The 21,577-nt window shown below is 36.7% G+C and overlaps 1 protein-coding gene across 1 annotated transcript in view; it reads right to left on the bottom strand.

Moving 5' to 3' along the window:
* Nucleotides 1–1,179: 1,179 nt before the first annotated feature.
* The window catches only part of LOC118182740 (arylsulfatase B-like), a 41,905-nt gene continuing 21,507 nt past the window's right edge, over nt 1,180–21,577 (bottom strand). The window contains exons 9-14 of the mRNA XM_085810147.1: nt 20,813–20,910; nt 20,599–20,735; nt 8,536–8,594; nt 8,323–8,437; nt 8,089–8,243; nt 1,180–2,421 (exon numbers count right to left, since the gene is read on the bottom strand). Coding sequence (XP_085666273.1) covers nt 2,240–2,421; nt 8,089–8,243; nt 8,323–8,437; nt 8,536–8,594; nt 20,599–20,735; nt 20,813–20,910 — 746 coding nt within the window. The 3' untranslated portion in view covers nt 1,180–2,239. The remainder of the gene's footprint in view (nt 2,422–8,088; nt 8,244–8,322; nt 8,438–8,535; nt 8,595–20,598; nt 20,736–20,812; nt 20,911–21,577) is intronic.

Below are 21,577 nucleotides of genomic sequence, written 5' to 3'. Positions count from 1 at the left end.
AATAAAACTCATCAAATGAATGGCGGTTGACTTATGCAGCACCTATTAAAAACAGATTATCGACTCTTGAGTTCGACGTATCAGTTTAACGATCGATGCTATGTATTCAACGCAGTATTTTGACAAAAACATAATTTTGGTGAACTTTTAAAACTGATTTCTTTTTATTTGAATTGCAACAAATTAATAAGCAGTCAATGGGTACAAATCAATCTCTTGTACTCTAGTAGTTGCAAGGTAAGATTCCTTTAAACAACTTTGTGTTGGATAATAATTTACATAAGGTGTATTTGATTTTAAGTTGCAAGGGAAGTTTTTGAGTTTTATTTTCGTTGAAAATAAATTTTGCATAGTTGACTACAAAATCACTAAAGGCACTGATTATGAAAGGCTAACTTTGCAGTGGTGGGTAAATTCTAACTTCATTTTACAGTGGCCAGTATATCGCTACGTAACAGAAACCTTTTCTTATTTACTGATAGTATGAGAACTCGTTAATAGATGAAGAGAATTGGTAACGCCGTGCCAGTAATTTAACGGATTCATTTTCTGGTGTAATAGACTTCAAGCATTAAAGTGAAAAATTCTTAATTCGCAACAGACGCCTCTTAGATTTAGCTACAGATTTTTCATCATATCGTATGCAAACGCTTCCAATGATTTGATACCATCGGCCTAAATTTTTTCGCATTCGTTTTAATAAAAATGTTACTTTGAAGTAAAATTAAGTAATCTGAAGAAACGTAATAATGCTTGACACATAAATTTATCTTCTAAATATTCAAAGGGTGATCTAAAAATCAAAAATTTAAACCTGCATTTAAGTGAATTTTTACAGCAACGCAAGTTCGTAAAACTTTATAGTTATAAAAGCGTTTTATCTTTCTCGCAACTACAATACATAAATACATCATAAAAATTGAATGCGCCAGTTCTCTAATTCTGCCTGAAAGAACAAGTTTCATACAGTAGGAAACGGCATTTTTGAAGGAATTGTGAATGCTTGCCGTCTCCTAGAATCTTAACATTTACCTTCTACGTTGATCTCGGCGCGGCGCCGGTCCCTGGGCACCGGCAGTGAGTGAACTTTCCGTGTGGCCGGCACTGGAATTTTCGTTTGGCTGGCGTCGGTCTGCGGGACCGACAGTTTTAAAGTTAAAAAATATAGTCTCATTGAAATGTGATCAAATTTAATTTTAATGAAATGTATTGAAACATTCTAAACAAAAATGCGGCTTAGTTCGCTGCCGCCTGAACGGAAAGGACAGCAAATTCGGGGCCGCGCTCAACGTGTTAAACAAAAGCTGTTAGTTGAGATATTGATGGTAATTCATGTTGAAAATGATAGCTTACCGCTTAATTCTGTCCAAAAGTTGAGAGCAAATGTTAGTATCATAGAAGCAACATGAGGTATTGCATGAATGTTTAACAAATCCGAATCCTGTTTTCTTCCAAGTTAGGAAAAACGTTAAGTTATTCCAGCCAAATGTTGAATCGGGACAGTCATAATTTGAGCAGAGACTGGTTTAGATTCCAAAGTACAAGTATTCTGTACTGAATACAGCTGCTATTAAAGTACTTGCATAATGAAATTATTTTATTGTAACCCCGTTAATATGGTTTTCCACACATGTAACGTGACTACGAGCCGCTTGGCATTCGGAAGTCCTCCACGAACTCATCCCTCCTCTTATGCAGAGAGCCCTTGCGTGCTTTGTCATTTCTATGCTAACAGCATTTACTTTACATAGTAAATTCAGGTCCTCCGTGTCCGATAAGATAATGTTGGGCACAGATACTATAAACTGGGCTTAGCTCCCAACGAGTGGACTAGCTGCATGGGGTTTTAGTGCCTTTCCTCACATGTAATATGAATGCGAACTGCTCTTCCTTATAGTTCAGTAAAGCATCTCTCCTCTTTGGTAGTCATCGAGTATTTTGTCACACTTAACATATATTGCACATCAGATTGATTTGAAATGTAAACACTCTAAATCGACTTTTGGATTGTCCTGTATTGATCTAAACTAGGAATTTGATTTTTTTCTGGATTTATAATATAGATCGCATCTTAAATTCCAACATCCTGAATTTTCGTATCTATCTTAAACGTTGTACGTCAAATTTATTTACCGTTATCTTTATTTACATCCAGATTCTCATCTTTTCCTCCATGTAGAAATCGTACATTTAAGAAATTTTCGTATCATTTAAGTTAACAGCAAGTACAGTCTGGAGGTTATTTTGCTTTGCACCAACCGTAACTGAAACTGCCTCTCCAAAATTTCGGTTCTCCCTTTTCATCTGAAGAAGGATCATCAGCTGGAACCGCACGAGTCTTTAATTTGTCGAGTCGTCTTTTAAGCCTGTGGACTACCTTTGGATGCTTTTGCGCCAAATTGTAGTGTTCTGTGGGATCATCTGAGAAAGAATGAAACGTGTTAGAGGCAATGTTAAGGAAGAATAAATTAGAATATGAAAATTAACGTCTGCTAACAGACAAAATGTTTTAATAAGTAGCTTTTAGGTGTAATGGAAATCTACCAGCTAGCTAATCTTTCAGTTCTTAGCCAGATATTAGCTTTTACCACAATTCTTCTGTCCACCGGAATGGTAAAATTCCTCGTACCTTCATAATTGTTTAATTCTATGTAGGAGGCTGGCTGACAGATGCATTTCTCCACGTGTAACACAAATACGAGCGAGTTTCCCATAGAAATACGTGGAAGAAAATAACCCTCGGAAAAGAGAGCCTTCATTGTGTTGTCATAATCTAATTCTATCGTGTTATTTTTCATCTCTATCGGGACCCACCAGTGGCCGGAAGGAGAAGACCGCCGAAAACGGGCTCCTCCTGCAAAACGGGCGGCAAAAACTCCTGGTTTTGATAATCAGCAAGCTGACTCCCTGCATGGTCGCATTCGTGGTTTCTTCCACTTATACAGCAAATACAAACTGGTCCCTCCAAAAATTTCACGAAAATGCAATCTTTCGCTCAGGTAAATAGCCCTCCAGTGCTTTGCGATGACTGGTTAAACACACATCTGCAGTTGCGAAAGGATTTTCATCTCGACCTGAATACTTGACTAAATTGAACATATTAAATATTTTAATTCTTATTTAGCGGCTCACCTGATGTTGAATGATTAGGGTTGTGATCTTTTTAGCAGGGTTAGGTTCCATAAATATAGCGAAGCACCCTAGGCTTATTTATTTAATGAGATGATGAAGAAATTTATTTTCAAAGGGAAACTCTCATATTCACTTATGTATGGAGAAAAATCAATCGTGCAACCAGGTCGTTCGCCTAGGGTCCAAACCGAATCGAACTACCAGTATTTAGTGATCGACTAAATCGATCGAAATTACTAGACTTCTTAGCAAATTACGATTTCAAATCTGCTTACTTGTTATGTATTTCTAATGATTCGAGTTCCACTTTAAATCACTGATCTCAATTTAATCTTTGGTAATGAAAAGCGATCGTTTAATGGTAAAATTAAAGAGGATGATGTTTTGTATCTTGAAATCAAACACTTTTATCGGATCTACGCAAGTTCTCTATTTTTTCATTGTTTAAATGCTGATAATTCTGCGTAAGGTTTATTTAGTTAGAGCGATTATTTCAGACCTAAGCCCTATATTGCAGAAAATTGTGACTTGGGCATTGTTGTACATTACAGGATTATGTAAAAGTAAATCTAGGTAAAAGTAAAATTTTATAGTAAAATTTACTTACATTTGAGAGAAGCTTAAGAAATTAAAAAAGTTATTCGTATGAGAGTCTACTCGAGTGCCTTAAAAATAACATTAAGTTAACCCAGAAGTCAAACAACAAAAATCAGCGTTATATTTTCAAATTTTCACAGGGCTTCGAAACTAGTCCTGTGAAAATTTGAAAATATAATGCTGATTTTTGTTGTTTGACCTCTAAATTAATACTTGTTCGGCGTGTTATTGTATCTTAACATTAAGTTGTTTAAAACTTAATGTTATTTAGCATATTAACAAACAAATGAATGAAATCATTTCTCATCTCAACATAACCGTGATCTGTCAATTTTGCTGTACTGAAATATGACCATTTTTAATGACACCGATATAGTCTTGATGTGTTTACCGGTACAGGTCTTTAAAATTAGTTTTCGAAGAAAGCATGAGGGATGGCTATATCCATAGCATGATATCAAACAGAAATCAAATAGAGCCGAAGCTGGTAAATTCTTTCGATGTTAATTCTTTCAAATATTTTAAAGGTAGAGAGAGGTATTGCGGTAAATAAAATAGACCATTTTCTGTAGTAAGTAATAATACACTGCTCTTTCGATAGAAAAACAGGTATGATTTTTTATCGACAGGAGTTGATAGTTGAAGAATATGTCCTATTTACTCTATATTTTTAATAAACAACTTGAATACGCAACAAATTCAATTTAAGACTTTTTAAAATTGTAAAATGCATTGTAAAATGCATTGCAAAATGATATTTTCCTTCGGATTTAATCTGTAGATCGTACTTTCAGATTGACCGGAAAGTGATGCAGGATTTGCCAAAATTTAAGTTCATAGAGGTGCACCAAAATAATTCTGCAATCGAAATTTTTACAGATTGTCATTGACAAGTCCACTGAATTAATATTTCATTAATTTCATTTAGAGGTAAATGAGGTGATGCTAATTTGTCTATTCTCCATATTACACTTTATGAGTTTCACGTGTGTGGGAACGCTCCAGAAGCCAGTTAGAAGTTTTTTCAGTATACCCAGATTTTTGTGAAAGAATGTTAATGTCAAAGCGTGTGTAAGGAGCTTTGCGAGGTTGGGTTACTTGAACTTGGCAGGTCACACGAGGGCTAACTGTCTTAGGGTAAGGATGCCTTTCGTAGAAGACCTGTTTGCGAGAAGCTGGTTTACACATTTCACAATCACAAACGAAAATCTGTCATAAAGCCAACCCATTTGCTTGAATTCAAACTCAGGACGATCAACAAGTTTTCATCAGTCTTTAACTGCTTAGCCAGCGATAAGACCTAGTGTTTTGTGAAGAGAAAATTTTAAACTTAAAGGTGAGCCTTGAAGTTTTCGAGTAAAGGAGGTGGAAATTTATGAACTGTTGTTGATAGTCAGAGATCTATCATAGTCTGATCCATGTACAACAGTCTAACAACAATACAACAATTTGGGCTGCCCCCGCCTCGTGTAACTCAATCACATTACGGGTCCACTTCACCTTTGGGCACCTCGTGGAGGTTCAACATCCACTATTACCTTTCCAGGGGAGCAGCGCACCACCTGGATAAGACACCAGGCAGCACCGGTCGTCAAGTTGCTCCTACCAGTCGCTTGGGCGAGCCCGTCACAGTGGGACATTACCCAGCGAACCCGGGGAAAACCCCCGGCTACTAGTACCACGCCGCGCTAGGACGTGCCAGACTCCGAAGCCGGCCAATGAGTGACCTTTCCCAGAGCCTTCAGAACCACCAAGTTCATAAATTTTATACCCCCGTGGCCGAGACTGCCTAGGTACAGATCCTAGCCAGTAGCTTCGCAGAGTTCTCTACGTCGAACCCCGGGGGAAATGTACAACAGTCTAAGAGGAAGGATGCCTTCGTTGGGACTTTCTAAGAGAAACTGTATTGTATCCACGTTAGACATGGTGAAAAACGCGAAAACGGCCGTGCCGTTCGCCCGGAATCGAACCCAGGTCGACCTATTAGTGTTCAGCGACTTTTATCGCTCGGCCGCTGGTGGACCTCAATCTGGTCTGGATTAGTTTGTTTAAATATGAAAGCACGCGAGAGCTCCCTGCCGAAGAGAAGAAAGACCTTCATAAAGGACTATCTAAGGAAAAATGGCTCGTATCCATGTTACACATGGGGAGAACTACAAAAGGACCCAGGTGACAGGTGACGGAGAACTGGGGCACCTGGCGTCTACCAGAGGTAAGCAGGTGCATGCCCCTTGTCCTCCACTATCCAGCGCTTATCGAAGAATTAAAGGAGTTGGGTGAGAAACATGGCCTTACAGGGGCTAGGTGGTTGTACAATGGCTACAGATTTGGGAACAGACGGTGCAAGAAACATATTGCAATGCATGTAAATATAAAGCATAAAAGTAATACAATAAATAAATAGGGCAATATAATGTACATAAGTAAAAAAATAAATAAGTAATGAAATGGAAAAGGGACAGCTGAGTGAGAGAAAGTCTTATATGACCTAGCAGATGTCGTATCCCAGGGGCTGCAATCATGATAATAGTCTGACACATCTTATGTACAGTCACACGATGTTGTGCAATAAAGCGTCTGTGAGTGTCCACATCGCTGAAGCACTGACATAGGTGAGTGGGGTTGGTGAGAGGGCATTGATAGATATAGTGGTCTGGGGAGCCTTCTGCTCCTCAGGTTGCAGTTTTGGAAATGCCAAAGCGAAGGAAATAAATAGGAAACGGTCGGTGACCCGTGACAAAGTTGGTGACAAAAGGACCCACGCAACCTGCCCGTTCGTCCGGATTTGAACCCGGATCGAAGTACCAGCATCCAGCGACTTTACCGGTCGGCCGCTAGTGAACCGGGAGAGAACCGGAGTACAATGAGAGAAGGTAAGTCTAACAGAAAAACTACTGTTGCATACAAAGAAGCTTTTTCTTTGCATATGGGTCAGACATAGACAATGAAGTATATTTGGACTGTTCGGAACTAGTCAAATCATTAATGCAAAGATATGCTTTCTTATGTAATATGAAACTGGTTTTAAGCATCAAAAGATCTTAAATCAATATATCTAATGTGATTCAGCAGGAAAACGCTAAATCACATTCTGCAAGAGTTTCATGACGAAAGTTTAATAATGGAAAATTTTTACTTATCCGGCTTTAGTATCCATACATTGCCTCTCGGACTTTAAAATCTATATATTGCTCCTCGAAGTGTTATCTGCTTAGGTCATTGCAACATTTTCTGATTAGTTGAAACTTCTGCAGTAAATAAAAGACCCAAAATGTAATAAGTCAATAGTTTGTGGTAAAACCAAAAGAATTCTTCAAAAATGGGAGTGAAAAGTTCCCTGAATATGGAAAGAAACTGTATAAAATGCCGTATATTATATTAATATTTATATTAATAACTAACCACACAGACAGTATAGAGGCTAGGAGAGCCTACTGCGACACCAAATGGCTTGGATGATTCGAATCCCGGAGAAAGTACAGCTGTAATTGTTTCTCCCTTCATAAAAAGAGGCAACGGTGGCCCACCTAATTAGGTGCTTCTACAATAAAGTGGCTACCCCAGCCGGCCTTAGTAGTAGCCAAGCCTAACTCGGCTAAGTATCCACCAATGGAAAAACAAATACTAGTAATTAAATTATTCAAACAATATATTTTTTCCTATACGAAATTTCCTTAATTCGTATTCCTTCCCGATCACCATGATAGTCGCGAGAAATTGTATTATTTATATCGTGAGATTATTTACATCATTCCTAGATATTTGAACTTGTGCAGATGCTGATTCTAATTTCCGCTTATTACTTAGTGGATAATGTGTCTTCAACAATAGGATCCATCTTTTCTCTTGAAATTTCTTGCCTGCTTAATGAGGCATATGGCATAGTCATTCTAGAGTACAACTATTCGGTTTACATTAGGATGTTAGATTCGTAAAGTTTGATTCTATTGCATGTTCTGTTGCGTTGAGTTTTGTTTCTGTACAAATGTTCATATCATTCCTTCAATGCACTTCATTATTAGTCCTTGATTTTTGTTGCACGTTTGCAAAGCAGAGACATGAAGATGGAATTGTGCAGTTACACAAAAACATTGGAAATATGGTAACCGAAATAGCACAGCAAATTATCTTGGTAGATTGATTCCTACATGATGAATCTGGTCTCATAAATCTATGACAATTATTGAAAAAAATGACAATAAAAAGTTTGACCTTTCATGTAATTTCCATAGATCTATCTAAAAGAGTTTTTAGAATAGACTACACCTATTGCTGACGTGCATTTCTTATCTACACTGACCACACTGCAATACAGTTCGATGCATACATGTGGTATAAATCTTCATTAAAGTAACTTACCTTTTAAATTATAAAGTCTATAAATCTGCCCCAAACCTTCAGTACTATTCTCCTTAATGGTACAATATATGCTCTTTGCGTCTGAATTATCTGCTGGAGCTATCCAGTCAGTTGGTTTACCCGGAAAACCTTGTATCAATTTATAATCACCAATTCTGTAAATAGATTTCACTGTTTAATACGTGGACAGTAAACATGAACATTTTTAATAAGCATACTTATCGAAGCTCTTACCTAATTGCTGCTTTAGGTATGTCTAAATCATAGATATTGTAGATTATTTCATTTCTTACAGCCGTGTCGTTTTCACTCAATACAGTCCATTGATCTATGCCATCTATGCCTGAAACTGAAAGAAAAATTTTGCAGTGCTAAATTTTCTAAGAATGTCGTGATTAGTCAAGATTGGATTAAAAATTATAGTAGATCGATGGCAAACAACTATACCTGGTTGCGCTCCAGCTACGGTTAACAGAGTTGGAAACCAGTCAACAGCGTGAAAAAGCCTGAAAAAATATATATAGCTATTTATTTGAGGCATGAGGAAATGATAATATGTTTCTTATATAGTCGATTCGCTTTAGAATGAGTCTGTGGGAAGAGAAGAAAAGAAAGCTATGCCAAATGGTTTTCGTAGCGAAAGGGTATATTAGGGTAGTACTTTTCAGCCTTTTTTGTTACATGAACCACTTTCACGATTGCTAGAAGCGGCCCCCAACCTTTCCAAAACTCGAAAAATACATATACATTTATCTAAATTTAGATAATTTTTAATGTGTTTCATAAATTAAACAAAAAAAACTACAGAAAACGTTCATAACTACCAACACTTGAATAAAAATAGTTTTTTTCCTACTCATGAAATAAAATTTAATGTTTATCAGGTAAATAAAAAAAAAACTGACCGCATTCCTCCGCCCCTGAATCTATGAATCCTCCTATATGGGAATTTCTGCCTTGTCGAGAGTCCATGCATTAGGGTTTATGAAAGACAGAACAAGACTTTCTTACGAGCCGATATATCAGGATGGGTAGTTAAGGGAGGTCGGGCGGGGAGTCTCAACTAAAGCGAGTCGTGTCTATTAACTATTAAATTTGTATTTAAATATGCAACGTGTACACAAAAGTCATTACTCAGCCTTTATTTTTGCAACCGCTGGTCGTAGACATATACAGGGTGATTATAATTAAAGTTTAAGTTTCAAAACGCTATAAAAAAAGAACCACTCATGAAAATGACGTCAAATTTGAAAGGAATGTTATTGAAGAAGGCGGAAAGCGTATGGCAAAAGAAAAAATTTAGTTTCAAAAGTTAGCAACAGATGGCGCTGCAAGCAGAAAAAGACGTAAATTAAAATTTTAGTTAAATTTCAGTGTTATAAAGCCGTCAGGTACCAGGCTGTTCCTCATTTTGCGTCTCAGACGTTCGCCATGGGTGTTTCACTGCAGGACCGCGCTCTGCTGGTAAAGCTGTATTACAAGAATGATGATTGTGCAAGAGTAGCTCTGCAAAAATTCAGGACACTGAAGGGTATAAAAGAAGGCATTGGTTCAATGAGTGTCGTAGGTCTAAAGAAAATGATGATGCAAAAATTCGAAACGACAGGTTCGTTTGATGTGCAGTCTGGTAGAGGGAGAAAACGAGTGCATTCGACGGTAGTTGAAGAAGTGGCCCCAGCATTACAGGAGGAGTCGGCCGGTGGTGTGCAACCGTGCAGTGCACGAGGAATTGCCCGAACATTGGACAGGCCTATGAGCACGGTGCTGAAAATTGTACGAAACATCCTGCAATGCTATCCGTACAAAATTGGCTATGTGCAGGAGTTGCTTCCGTCTGACCTGACAGCTAGGGAGACGTTTGCGTTAGAATTCCTGGCTCGCATGGAAGTGGATAATGAATGGCCGTGGAAAATTTTGTGGACAGATGAAGCCCATTTTTATCTGACACGATACGTGAATACCCAGAATTGTCGAATACGGGCAACAGAAAATCCATTGGCAACGCACCCCGTACCACTTCATTCTGAAAAGGTCACGGTATGGTGCGGCTTTATGGCATCATTCATCCTACAACCATATTTTTTCGAGCAGACGGGTGCTTCCGGTCCTGTTACCGCAACCGTCACTGGTCAGAGGTATGCGTCTCTTTTGCGCAACCACGTGATTCCAGCTCTGCAACAGCATGGATGTGTGGATGAAATCATTTTTATGCAAGATGGCGCTCCTCCGCACATTGCACATCCCGTGAAGCAGCTGCTGAAGCGCCATTTCGGAAAGCTCGAATTATCAGCCGTCATTTCCCTACAGCCTGGCCGTCCCGATCGCCTGATCTTACTCCGTGTGATTTCTGGCTGTGGGGATATCTGAAGGATGTTGTGTTCCGTGCTCCAATTGAAAATTAGCGGAATTAAAGGCACGCATTTCACGACACATTCTGAACATCACCCCGGAGACACTGCGATCCGTTGTGGAACATGCTGTTTGTCGCTTTCAACTTGTTACACACAATGGTGGACACCATATTGAACATGTTTTGCGCCAGTCTCGCGACAGTTCCGAACTTCTTTGATGAATGGTTCTTATGCGGTACGTCGCCGCAAAACTCTTGAAACCGATTTGTCCCTTTCGATGTGATATGTACAGTCATGCAAATAAAATAATTCAACAATTCTAATTTATCAATACGTTTTAATGTGTAACTTCCACCTTAGCCGTTGTTTTACGAATCATTTCTCGTCGTGATTCTGCCGCTTACAGCGCCATCTGTGGCTAACTTTCGAAACTAAATTTTTTCTTCTGCCATACGCTTTCCGCAATCTTCAATAACATTCCTTTCAAATTTCACATCATTTTCATCAGTGGTTCTTTTTTTATAGCGTTTTTAAACTTAAACTTTAATTATAATCACCCTGTACTTCCAGTTACAAAAATGTTTAAATGACGCAAATATTCACGTTTTGACATTTTTTAAATAAAAGATTCAGTTTTTAAAATTTCCGAAATTTAACATTTTATGCTGTCTCCCGGATCTTATACTAGGTAAATTTTTGTACTAATTACAAAATCTGAAAAACAAAGTGTCTGAATCCAATACAACAACTGACCGAGAAATTTAATTTGAAAAGTTTGGATATTTGACGTCCTTTTCAACTTCTTTTGAGGGGTCATTTATTAAATATTACAATAATTACGTATTTATTTTACTCCTTAAATGCCACTCAGTAATATTTTGTGGCTTATTAGTAAGTAAGATTCTTTGATTTATAATTTTGCTGCAACTGGTATGCCGAAACATTTACACACAAGTTATAAGTTTTCAAACGCTAAAGCTACATTATTAATTTTCTAACGAAGCTTTATTATTTCAGAATCAGAATCTAATAATCATATATAAAATTAATTGAGCTAGAACTATTTTTCTTTTGTAATTTTCGAAAATAATGATAGGAGTTAGCTAGGGGCCAATAACGAAGCCTGATAGTGTTTTCTAGAAGACGAATTCTATGAGATTCTATGATAAAGATACCCTTCTTGAAAAAAAAAAAAAAAAACAATTTATTGACCAATACCTTTCGTTGCAGTTTATAAAGAAATGCTCACCTCTTTATTCATTAAAACTAAAACCTTTTTCGAAACTCATATTTTGTTTTTAGTTACATACTTAGTGATTGCCACACCGCTTTGCCGAGCGCTACCATTTCGTGCTATTTTGCAATTTCTTGAAACTGGTGTTTGCTAAGGTAAAGTACATGTATTTTCGGTATCGGCTATAAATGACAATTTTTTAACTTCTTGGGTATTTATTGTTACTTGAAATAACATACTTTTTTTTTACTGATCTTGACAGTACCAACATCAATCATTTGCTATCTCACTTCCGTTTTGATCTCCTCTCTTTGTCTGCGTCAGTGTTTCCCAAACTTTTGACATATGTGTATCCCTTCTATAATTTTCGTAACTCTGAGTACCCCTCGTCAAAAAATAAATGGATGTATTGTAATAACAATGAAAATATATTTATTTTTTCGTTTTTTGTGACATACACAAAGTAATAAGAAAGGAGAAATAAAATTATTCATAATTAAAATATATATAAAAGTTATATTATAAATAATATTTATTTGGATTAATGAGAAGGATGACTTCTTTTGTGCTGAGATGACAGATCGTCATAATTTGGTTCCATGGTTGTTAATTTTAATCTGAAATGCAGTTCCACGTCCAAATGCCTGTTTTTAGTTTTCGACTTAATGTCTACAAATGCTGAAAAAGCAACTTCACATAAATATGAAGTTGGAAAAGGCCACTTTTTCTGTTAAAACCGGATACACATGTTGCATCTGTAACCAGAATGATGTTAAAGTACACTCCTTATGTTTATTTTTCAAGAATCCGTCTGAAGCCAATTCCAACAATTGCTCTTCTTCCGCATGCGACAAAGGCATGAGTGTTATGTTAAACAGATATCTTATTCATTCAAGATTTTTGTTTAAATCACGGAAATAGTTTTTCAAGCCCACTTGCAAACTCTCCAAATTCTGTGTTATGCATTTCAGAGTATCAGCATCAATTTTAGCAGTCGAACTTGTTATAAACTCATAAAGAGAAAAAAAAGGGAAAAGAGTCATTTTTCTCCATTACTAACTCTCTTTTGCCATAAATATAGTTTTGCGATGGCAGGTTTCACTTAATCTTGAACGTGAAACAATGAAATTTTCTTGCTCTTTAACGATAAGTTCAGGCAGTTTAAAACAGAGAATATATCTGTTAAGAATGCTAGTTTACAAAGCCATTTCCAGTCATGCAAACAATTTCTCAACTCAAATCTATCATTAAGAATACATTGAAGTTCATATTTAAGTTGAAATTATCGATTTAGAATTTTTCCTCGAGATAGCCAACGAACATCGGTATGAAAAAGCTGAGTATGACAACTTCCTATTTCTTCACATCTATGCGAAAAACGTCGTGCATTAAAAGGACGGTTTTTAATATAGTTAACGGTTTTCACGCTTTCATCCAGAACTTTCTGTAGATCAATACGCATCTTACGTGTTACCAAAGCCTCTCTGTGTATGCAACAATGTGTGGATACGAGGGCAACATTTTGAATTCTTGCAAGTTCTTTATTAATACTTTTTGCTCCATCTGTGCTCATTTCGACACATCTATTCCATTCAATTTTGTTCTCTTGCATAAATGTATTCATAGGATTAAAGATATATTCCCCTGTTGTGTGACCTAATAAAGGCTGGCGAAATAAAAAGTCGTCATGAGTTTTTTTTCGTATCTGACAAACGGCATATCATTGGCAAAATTCGCAATATCAATGGACTCATCGACTTGCAATGTATAATAACTACTTTGAGAACTATCAGATAATAACATCTGTTTCACATTATTAGCCATATCAATGATTCGTCGAGAACTGTATTGTTTGAGAGAGAAACGCGACGTGCTATCCCTACTTCTGCCATTATCTTGGCTGCAGGCTTGATTAAAATTTCGCCAATGGTTTCCGCTACACTACATTTTGCAATTAAAAGCGACACGCGATACGATCTCACGCCACACAAGACTGTCTTGACTCGTGAGACCGTAGAATTAGGCGCAGCTAAGCACGTTGCAGTGTATCTCTTCACCAAACTCCGGTGCAACGCGTACCCCCACCGCACTCTTCCCGTACCCCTGGGGGTACGCGTACGACACTTTGGAAAACACTGGTCTACGTAATGCCAAGGTCAAGTATGAAACCTAACCTCACATCACGGGGCTCAACTCCGCTAACTAGCATACACCGGAATGTTCAGAACTCGATTTCTACGCCAGCACATCGCAGTAGCCTCATAGCTATTGATACACTATGACCTTCAAGTTTATTTTTTTCTCTTGAATAATGCTATGCTAACATTCGAACAGTGACTTTTGCATTCTCTAGGATAAGGCAGTACACCCAGCAGACCTTTATTCAGAACTGCTTAGTTGAACGATGATCGTAGTGAAATTATGCGTAGTGTTTTAAATGTTTAAACATTTAGATAATTTTTTTAATTGGTGAGTTGCTTTTTCAAAAATAAGCATACATTTTTTACCATACTTTATTGTGCAAAAATATTTATATTTGTAACTTATACGAGTGCCATTCGGAAATTAACCTCCGTTTCGCTGTAAATAAAAAACCCGCATAGACTCAACAATTTTTTTTTTTTTTTTTTTTTTTACATCTGAAAGGTACAGCTGTTCTCTGTTTTTCAACATAGTCACCATGTACATTAAAACACTTGTCATAACGTTTCACCAGCTTACCAAATCTTCTGCATAAAACTCAGCCACCTGAAACTTCAATCAACTTTTCATAGCTGTTTTAAGTTCTTCATCGTCAATGAAGTGCGGTGTCCCAAGGCACTTCTTCATTGCAGAGAACAGATCATAATCAGAACGAGACATGCCTGGGCTGTATGAAGGATAGTGAAACACATCCAATTTGAAAAGATCTTGTGTACGCCGAGCACTGTGAGCGTAAGCGAGCGTTACCGTGCAGGAACACAACCACAGATGTCAGCAGTCCATGACGTTTGCTCTGGATGGCTGTTTTATGAATTCGACAAGCAAGATTCCATTAGCATCCCAAAACACGGTGACCATAACCTTCCTCGCTGGCAAAGTTCGACGGGCTTTTCTCAGCCGAGTTGGAGAATCGGTATGACCCCCATGTCATTGACTTGTTTTGTCTCAGCATTCACTTGCGTTACCCTAGTCTCGTCCCCTGTCACTGTTATATTCAAAAACTCCTCCCCTTCCTTGTGGTACCGGGTAAAAAGTCTAAGGCAGCACCCATTTGACTGGTTTGGCGGATTTCCGTGAAACGTTTCGGGTACCCATCGAGCACAGAACTTCCGGTAGCCTAATTTTCCGATGACTACCTCGTTCAAAAAGTCCTAGAAATGTTCAGAAATTGTGAAAGTTCCAAGAATGTGAATCGTTGCATTTGATGGGTTTTATCCTGAATTTGTTTCACTAGATCATCGCTCACTACAGGTTGCCGGCGGTCTTCCACTCCTTGATTCAACATGAATGTTTGTTCTTCTTTTCTTGAAAAATCTTACCCGCTGACGCATTACAAATTCACGCATAATGTTTGAGCCGTTTACGTCACACAGTTCACGATGAATGTCCACCGCTGACAGTTTTTTTTTTCCCAAAGAAATCGTATTACTCCTCTTACCTCGCATTTGGCGGGATTCTCAATAGCAGAGCACATTTTGTGACTTTACAACCAACACACGCGCAGAAATACGATTCCCTCGCTAGAACAGCACGAAGCTTACTGAATCACAGACTGCTTGATGTAACAATGGTTGTACTCTGCCCACTGCTACTAACGCCATGGCACAACGGAGGTTAGTTTCTGAATTACCCTCGTATATCTTATTTATCCATAACGAATAACAATGACCTCAACATAAAAAACTTTCGGTAATACTTCAGCTTGGTTTTACTATTTATATGATGAAAGCAAAATATGCGGCAAAACATATTCTATGATGATTAAAGTTCTTGAAGGAAGTACAAGTAGAATGCATACACATTTAAAAACACAAGATAACACTAACTTATTGAAAAAAAAAAAGGTAATCTGAGACAAATTATAACTCAAGCAAAGCAATATTAATAAATCAAAACATCAAACATTCTTCTGTAAAAACAATTACTGTTTCGATGAAGTTTTATCTAGAATGAGAGCATTAGATGGTTTTCCGTTCAGAGTGTTTTATACTTCATTTGAATTGGGAAAGTTATCAGTTGCAAGACGTTTCCAAATATACCAAAATCTGTTAATACTATAAGAAGAACTGTTATAAACTATCGTAACAGTGTTCACAATACCTGAAAAAGAATTAATAGAATTAAAATTAAATGGTACAAAATGTACATTTGATGAATGGATAAGTGAACGAAACAGATGTTACTTAAATGTAAATATTCATTCAGAAAAGAAAAATTGGAATTTAGAACTCCCACATGTCTCGAGAAGTAGGTCAGCTATAAAATGTGTAGAAATATTAGTTAAATACAAACTGGAGGAACATGGATTATCTCGGAAAGAAGATATTGCCTGCATAACTACTGATGGAGCGACGGTGAGGAAAAACATTGGGAAGTGGATTGATGTAAATCAACAATTATTCTATGCTCATGGAATTCACTTTGGAGTAATCACTCTGCTTTATCAATAAAATCAAGAGTAGAAGAGCAAAATATTCTGCATTTAGAAAATTCTGATTCCGACCTCGAAGAGTGTGGTAATGAAGAAAATAATAATACAATTGTTGTAAGTACCTTAGTTGGATATGAAGAAGATAATAGTAACGAGGACGAAATATTAACAAAGATTTCTTCCTGTAACTAAGAAATTTAAAAAGTTGTTAAAATATTTAAACTTTTCCATACAGGATAATGCCGTTTTACAAAATTACACACTTACTGGAATGAAAAAAGAAATTATTCTAGCGTTAAATTTTAAAACTTGGAGCAGTTTGCTCTTAAAAATGGAACGATTTTAAAATTAAAAACACTATTTCAGAAAGCATTAATTGACTTAAATTTACAAATTAATTTTTCCAACAGTGAATTCGATTTAATAACTAAAACCGTATCAGCCTGCTTCCACTAAAGCTGAGAGGTGGGGAGTAAGCTGTGGAGGCATTATGTCGGAACGACTCGAACCTATTAACAGCGAATGCAACAATTGATTTTATGTTGCAATCACTTAAACATCAGAACACCTCACTATCTGAGGAATTATAAGTTCATTGAAAATTCACATAAAGGAAAAGCAAGGTGAACTATAAAATATTTTAACCTTTTGACTACTAACGGGACATATATGTCCCACTAAGAGAAACCCGTTTGTCCTCGAAATTAATTAAGATTTTTGTTTAAATCCAAGCCAAATATAAGGTTTCTTATTTAACTCTTTGACTACGAAACATATACGTCCCACTAAATTTACCTTATTTATGACATGTTTTGACAATTGTGTTCACTTGGATAGAAAACGGGGTAAAACTTTTTTTTTTTTAATTCAAAGGTAAGATGGTAATGGTTAAGGTATTTACATCACAAAGTTTAACCCTTTTGGACATCAATGTTAAACTCTATGCAGACGTTCAGCAACTTACCTCTAAGTATAACAGAAATTGAGAAGGGTGTAAAAAAGTTTTATTTAAAATTAAATAAGATGAACAGAAGGCTCTCCTGGTGCTTACAACTCCACCAGCATTTATGACGGGAAACTTAAAGTAGTAGATCTGTTGTAAAGCTTGAATTTAAGTAAACAGACAAAGGCTGCACAGAGAATTTAAGTTGAAATTAAGTTGAACGAAGTTGTCTCAGAACTTCACAGACGCGGATTCTGACCATCGGGGCTTTTAATGCAAAGCTGAAGACAGAAACACTTATCTAAAGTAGCAAACCTAGTAATGTGGCCACGAGCGGCAAAACACACTGTCTTAACAGTCTCAAACATCATTAAAATCCTGAAATCCGCTGGCTTCCGTCCCAGTGTATCACATAATCGATACAGAACTGGTTACCAACTCAGCAGTTTAAGGCCGTTGAAGATATTAATTGCATTATTTTTTTAGGAAGCCGTAACTCTTGCCCATTGTACATAATACATGCTTATTTACAAATACATAATACAAATATAAAACCGAAAATATTTTGCCATTACATATTACAAATACATAGTACATTCTTGAATAAATGCTAATACATTCTTGAATAAGTACTAAAACATGACTAAGTTATTAAAACATTACACAAAAATGATTACATCTTATGAAACTAATGTGTGCTTCCAATACCTGTACTTTATACCTATAGACTATACATTTACTAGTACTTGCTAGACCAATAACGTGTACCATATTATTATAGAAATGCATTATACAGCATGTACAAATACAATGTACAAGGTGATTATATTCAAAGTTGTGATCCCAAAACGCTTCAACTCCAAAACTACCGGTCAGAATGACCTGATATTCCACCAGAACAACAGTGAGGCGATGGAACCCTGTTTGGCGCAGGAAAAATAGTTCCGAAATGCGCCAAAAGATGGTGTTTTCAGGGTTCACATGACTATTGTGGAGGTATGCACATTCCTAAGACATGCGCACCACAAGCATACCTGTGATAAAAATGCAGAACACTAGTGGAACACGTAATGCTTTGCTTGAATGCTTCATCCTGACTGACACAGAAGAATCGCGCTCTGCTCCTGAAGCTTTTCTATTAGAACGGTGACTCTGCGTTAACAGCTGTCAGAAAGTTCTGGAACTAAAAGGCATAAAATTGTGGCTCCTTATGGCCTGCGAAAAATGATAGATAAATTCGAAGAGACCGGTGTATTTAACGTGAAACCATGTAGAGAACGCCAACCAGTTACGGCGGTGGCAGTGGAAGATGTAGCCGAAAATTTACAAGAATAGACGAACAGTGATGCAGCAATCAGCAGTGCACGGGGAATTGGACGAATGTTGGATATGCCTATCAGCAAGGGGCGTAATGTTCGTGCAGAAGTTGCTACTTGTTGAACTGGAAACACGTGAATCGTTTGCACAATGATTTCCTGCCCGGATGGAAGTGGACAATGGATGGCCAGGGAACATTCTATGGTCTGACGAAGTCCGTTCTCGTTTGCAAGGTTCTGTGAATACTCAAAATTTCAGGATATCAGTGATTGAGAATCTGTTTCCGCTACAGGCATTACTCTTCAGTCTAATAAGGTCACTGTGCGGAGCGGAATAATGGCAGCGTTTGGCATCGGTCCGTTATTCTTCGAAATCCCACCTGCGAGTCCCCTTACCTGCACCGTTTTTGTCAAGCAGTATGAAGCATTTTCGATTAACCATGTCCTTCCGGTTCAGCAGTATCACTGTGTGGATCGCACAATATGCATGCAAGATGGCGCTCCTCCGGACATTGCTACTTGTGCGAAACAGCTGTTGATCGCTCATAAAATAAGCCGCTATTTTCCAACAAGGTGGCCGCTTTTGGGGATACCTGAAGAATGTTGTTTATAGTGGGTGGATTGGGAATCTGACCGAACTGCTGTGAAACATGCCGTTTTGCGCTTCCAACTAATAGCAGAACAAGGCGGAGGCCATATCGAACGTGATGGAGGTCATCCGTGAGGCGTTTGTTTCATGAAGCTCCTCTTTTTCTCTTGTCACTATTATTGGTTTCGTTGTACACACGTATTCTTTAAACTGTTCGCTGTTGTAAACCCTTGGAGTCTATTATTTTCTTTTAGCTAACAACATTCCTGTGTTTAACGATTAGGCCTTACCCCTGATAGCGCAATCTCAAAAATCATTATAAATACATGAAAAATAATTTGTATTCTGGTTGGAAAACGGAAAAAGAGAAGTGGTAGTACAGATTTAAAACATTAAATAACTGGGTATTCAAATTAAAGGTACTTCGCAACATAATTATATAGACTTTAAAACTGAAAACGAAAAGGAAGAAAAAGCTAAAAAGGCCACATTTAATTAGGTTCATCGTAAATCTCCACAAAAACATTTATGGAAAGCAAACATAAACCTATCTAGAGAGATTATCTTAAAATGATATTTATGCAAATATCAAAAAAGAACTGCCTCTCGAGAAGAAATTACAATTAGTTATAAATAAAAAGGGTCACAAACAGTAATACAAAAAATAGATTTATTCAAAACCATTTATTCTTGTTAAAATAATAATAATGCTATAAGTTTTGTTCCTTTGTTGTGTTATAATATTGTAATAGGTTATTTTTTGTTCCTATTGCTATAAATTATTATTTCGCTTCCCTTACTAATAATATTTGACAACAACATTTTTTCCTTTATTACAAAAATTGTTCATAGTTTGTTCATTTTTTTGTATACACTAATAAAATGGTAAAGAAAAAACTGTGTTTGGCATCTTTTTTGGAAAATTCCTAATAATGGTATTTCGGCACAACTTTTAAAAAAATACCGAAGACTGGTATGAGTTTTTGGTCCAGTATTGCATTCACTGTACGTACATCAAATATTGCATACTTTTCACATATCAACTATTACATAATTTTCTATTTATATACTGCTCCTGGTATGATCACTTACTTTAAAATGAAATACCTCGGTCAAATTTCGCCTTACGAAGGTCCCACGTTTTGTATTTCATTTTTAATAATGAGTGTAACATTTTCCTAAATCTAAGTACAGAGACCAGAAGAAACGAATAAAAAGTTAGATCTCGAGGCTTTTTACAAAACTGATTTATTTTAAATTAACAAATTCCAACATTTGAGTCATAACACATTTTTGTAATCAGAAATTTATGTCTACGACTCTACGGTTCCGAAAATAAAGACTCAGTACCGGAATTTTGTATACACGGTGTACATAAAATTAATGTTTTGAAAAACTAGTATTAAGAATAGAAATGACAAAAAATAACTGCAGAATTAATTACTTATCATTTACGTAACCTCTTTTCTTCAATATGGATCCATATACAAATGTAACAGCTCTTGTTCCTCCTTCCCATAATGTTCCTTTGCCTCCTCTAAGAGGCCAGTTGTTTCCTCCAGCGGAAGTTTGGCCTCCATTCTGCGATAAATTACATTAGTGTCTAATTAAAGATACTGAATGAGTTTCAGAAGTAACATTAATTTTATTGCACTTACATCTGTAGTGAACACTATTAGGCAGTTCTCCCAAAATCCGTTTTCTTTCAGAGCCTCAACGACGACACCAACTGCGTTATCCATTGCTGTAACCATCCCTAGAAAAACATTATTATTTAAGAATTAGGAAATCAAAAATTCTCTAGATTTCTATAAATTTAAGTCTGTAAATATTTGTACGCATGTTCTTTATATACACAGTGACTCCAAAAATTGAGAATATGATTTTTCCCCCCAAAACGTTTATAGATAGTTTGGTAAATTTCTGGCAAAACACATAAATATTTAAAATTTTATATCTTTCATAAAAATGCAGGCACGTGGTTTTCTCTCTCTCTCTCTCACTGTATATATGTAAAAATGTTATATTAAAATGGATTCATTTCTGAAATTTAAGAAAGCTGTTATACAAATTTTATGATAAAAAATGAAACTATAAGTCTGCGAAAGTGTGTTTAACAACCATTATTTTTTAAAGCTGCCCCCAAACTTAACGATAAATTCGAATCATCACTGTGAATAACTACGTTTATTCCTCTACACAACTTATTTGTTATACTTTGCTTGTTGTACTTTACGAGATTTTAAAAGACTGTAGAGACATTAGGTATTTTTTGGAAGCAGGATTGAAAAATGAGCAACGCTTTCGCCGCGAATCAAACCACGGACCTCTGGAATACTCGCCCAGCGTGCAGATCACCACACCACGGCACGATAAGAAGGTGGGAAAAATATACTCCCCCTTTTAAAGGGCGACTGGGGTTT

Source organism: Stegodyphus dumicola, chromosome X2, assembly GCF_044657685.1.
Source record: "Stegodyphus dumicola isolate Sdum_Otavi_A_Nest chromosome X2, ASM4465768v1".
In the NCBI taxonomy this organism is placed as follows: domain Eukaryota; kingdom Metazoa; phylum Arthropoda; class Arachnida; order Araneae; family Eresidae; genus Stegodyphus; species Stegodyphus dumicola.
This window is presented reverse-complemented; position numbering and strand designations above follow the sequence as displayed.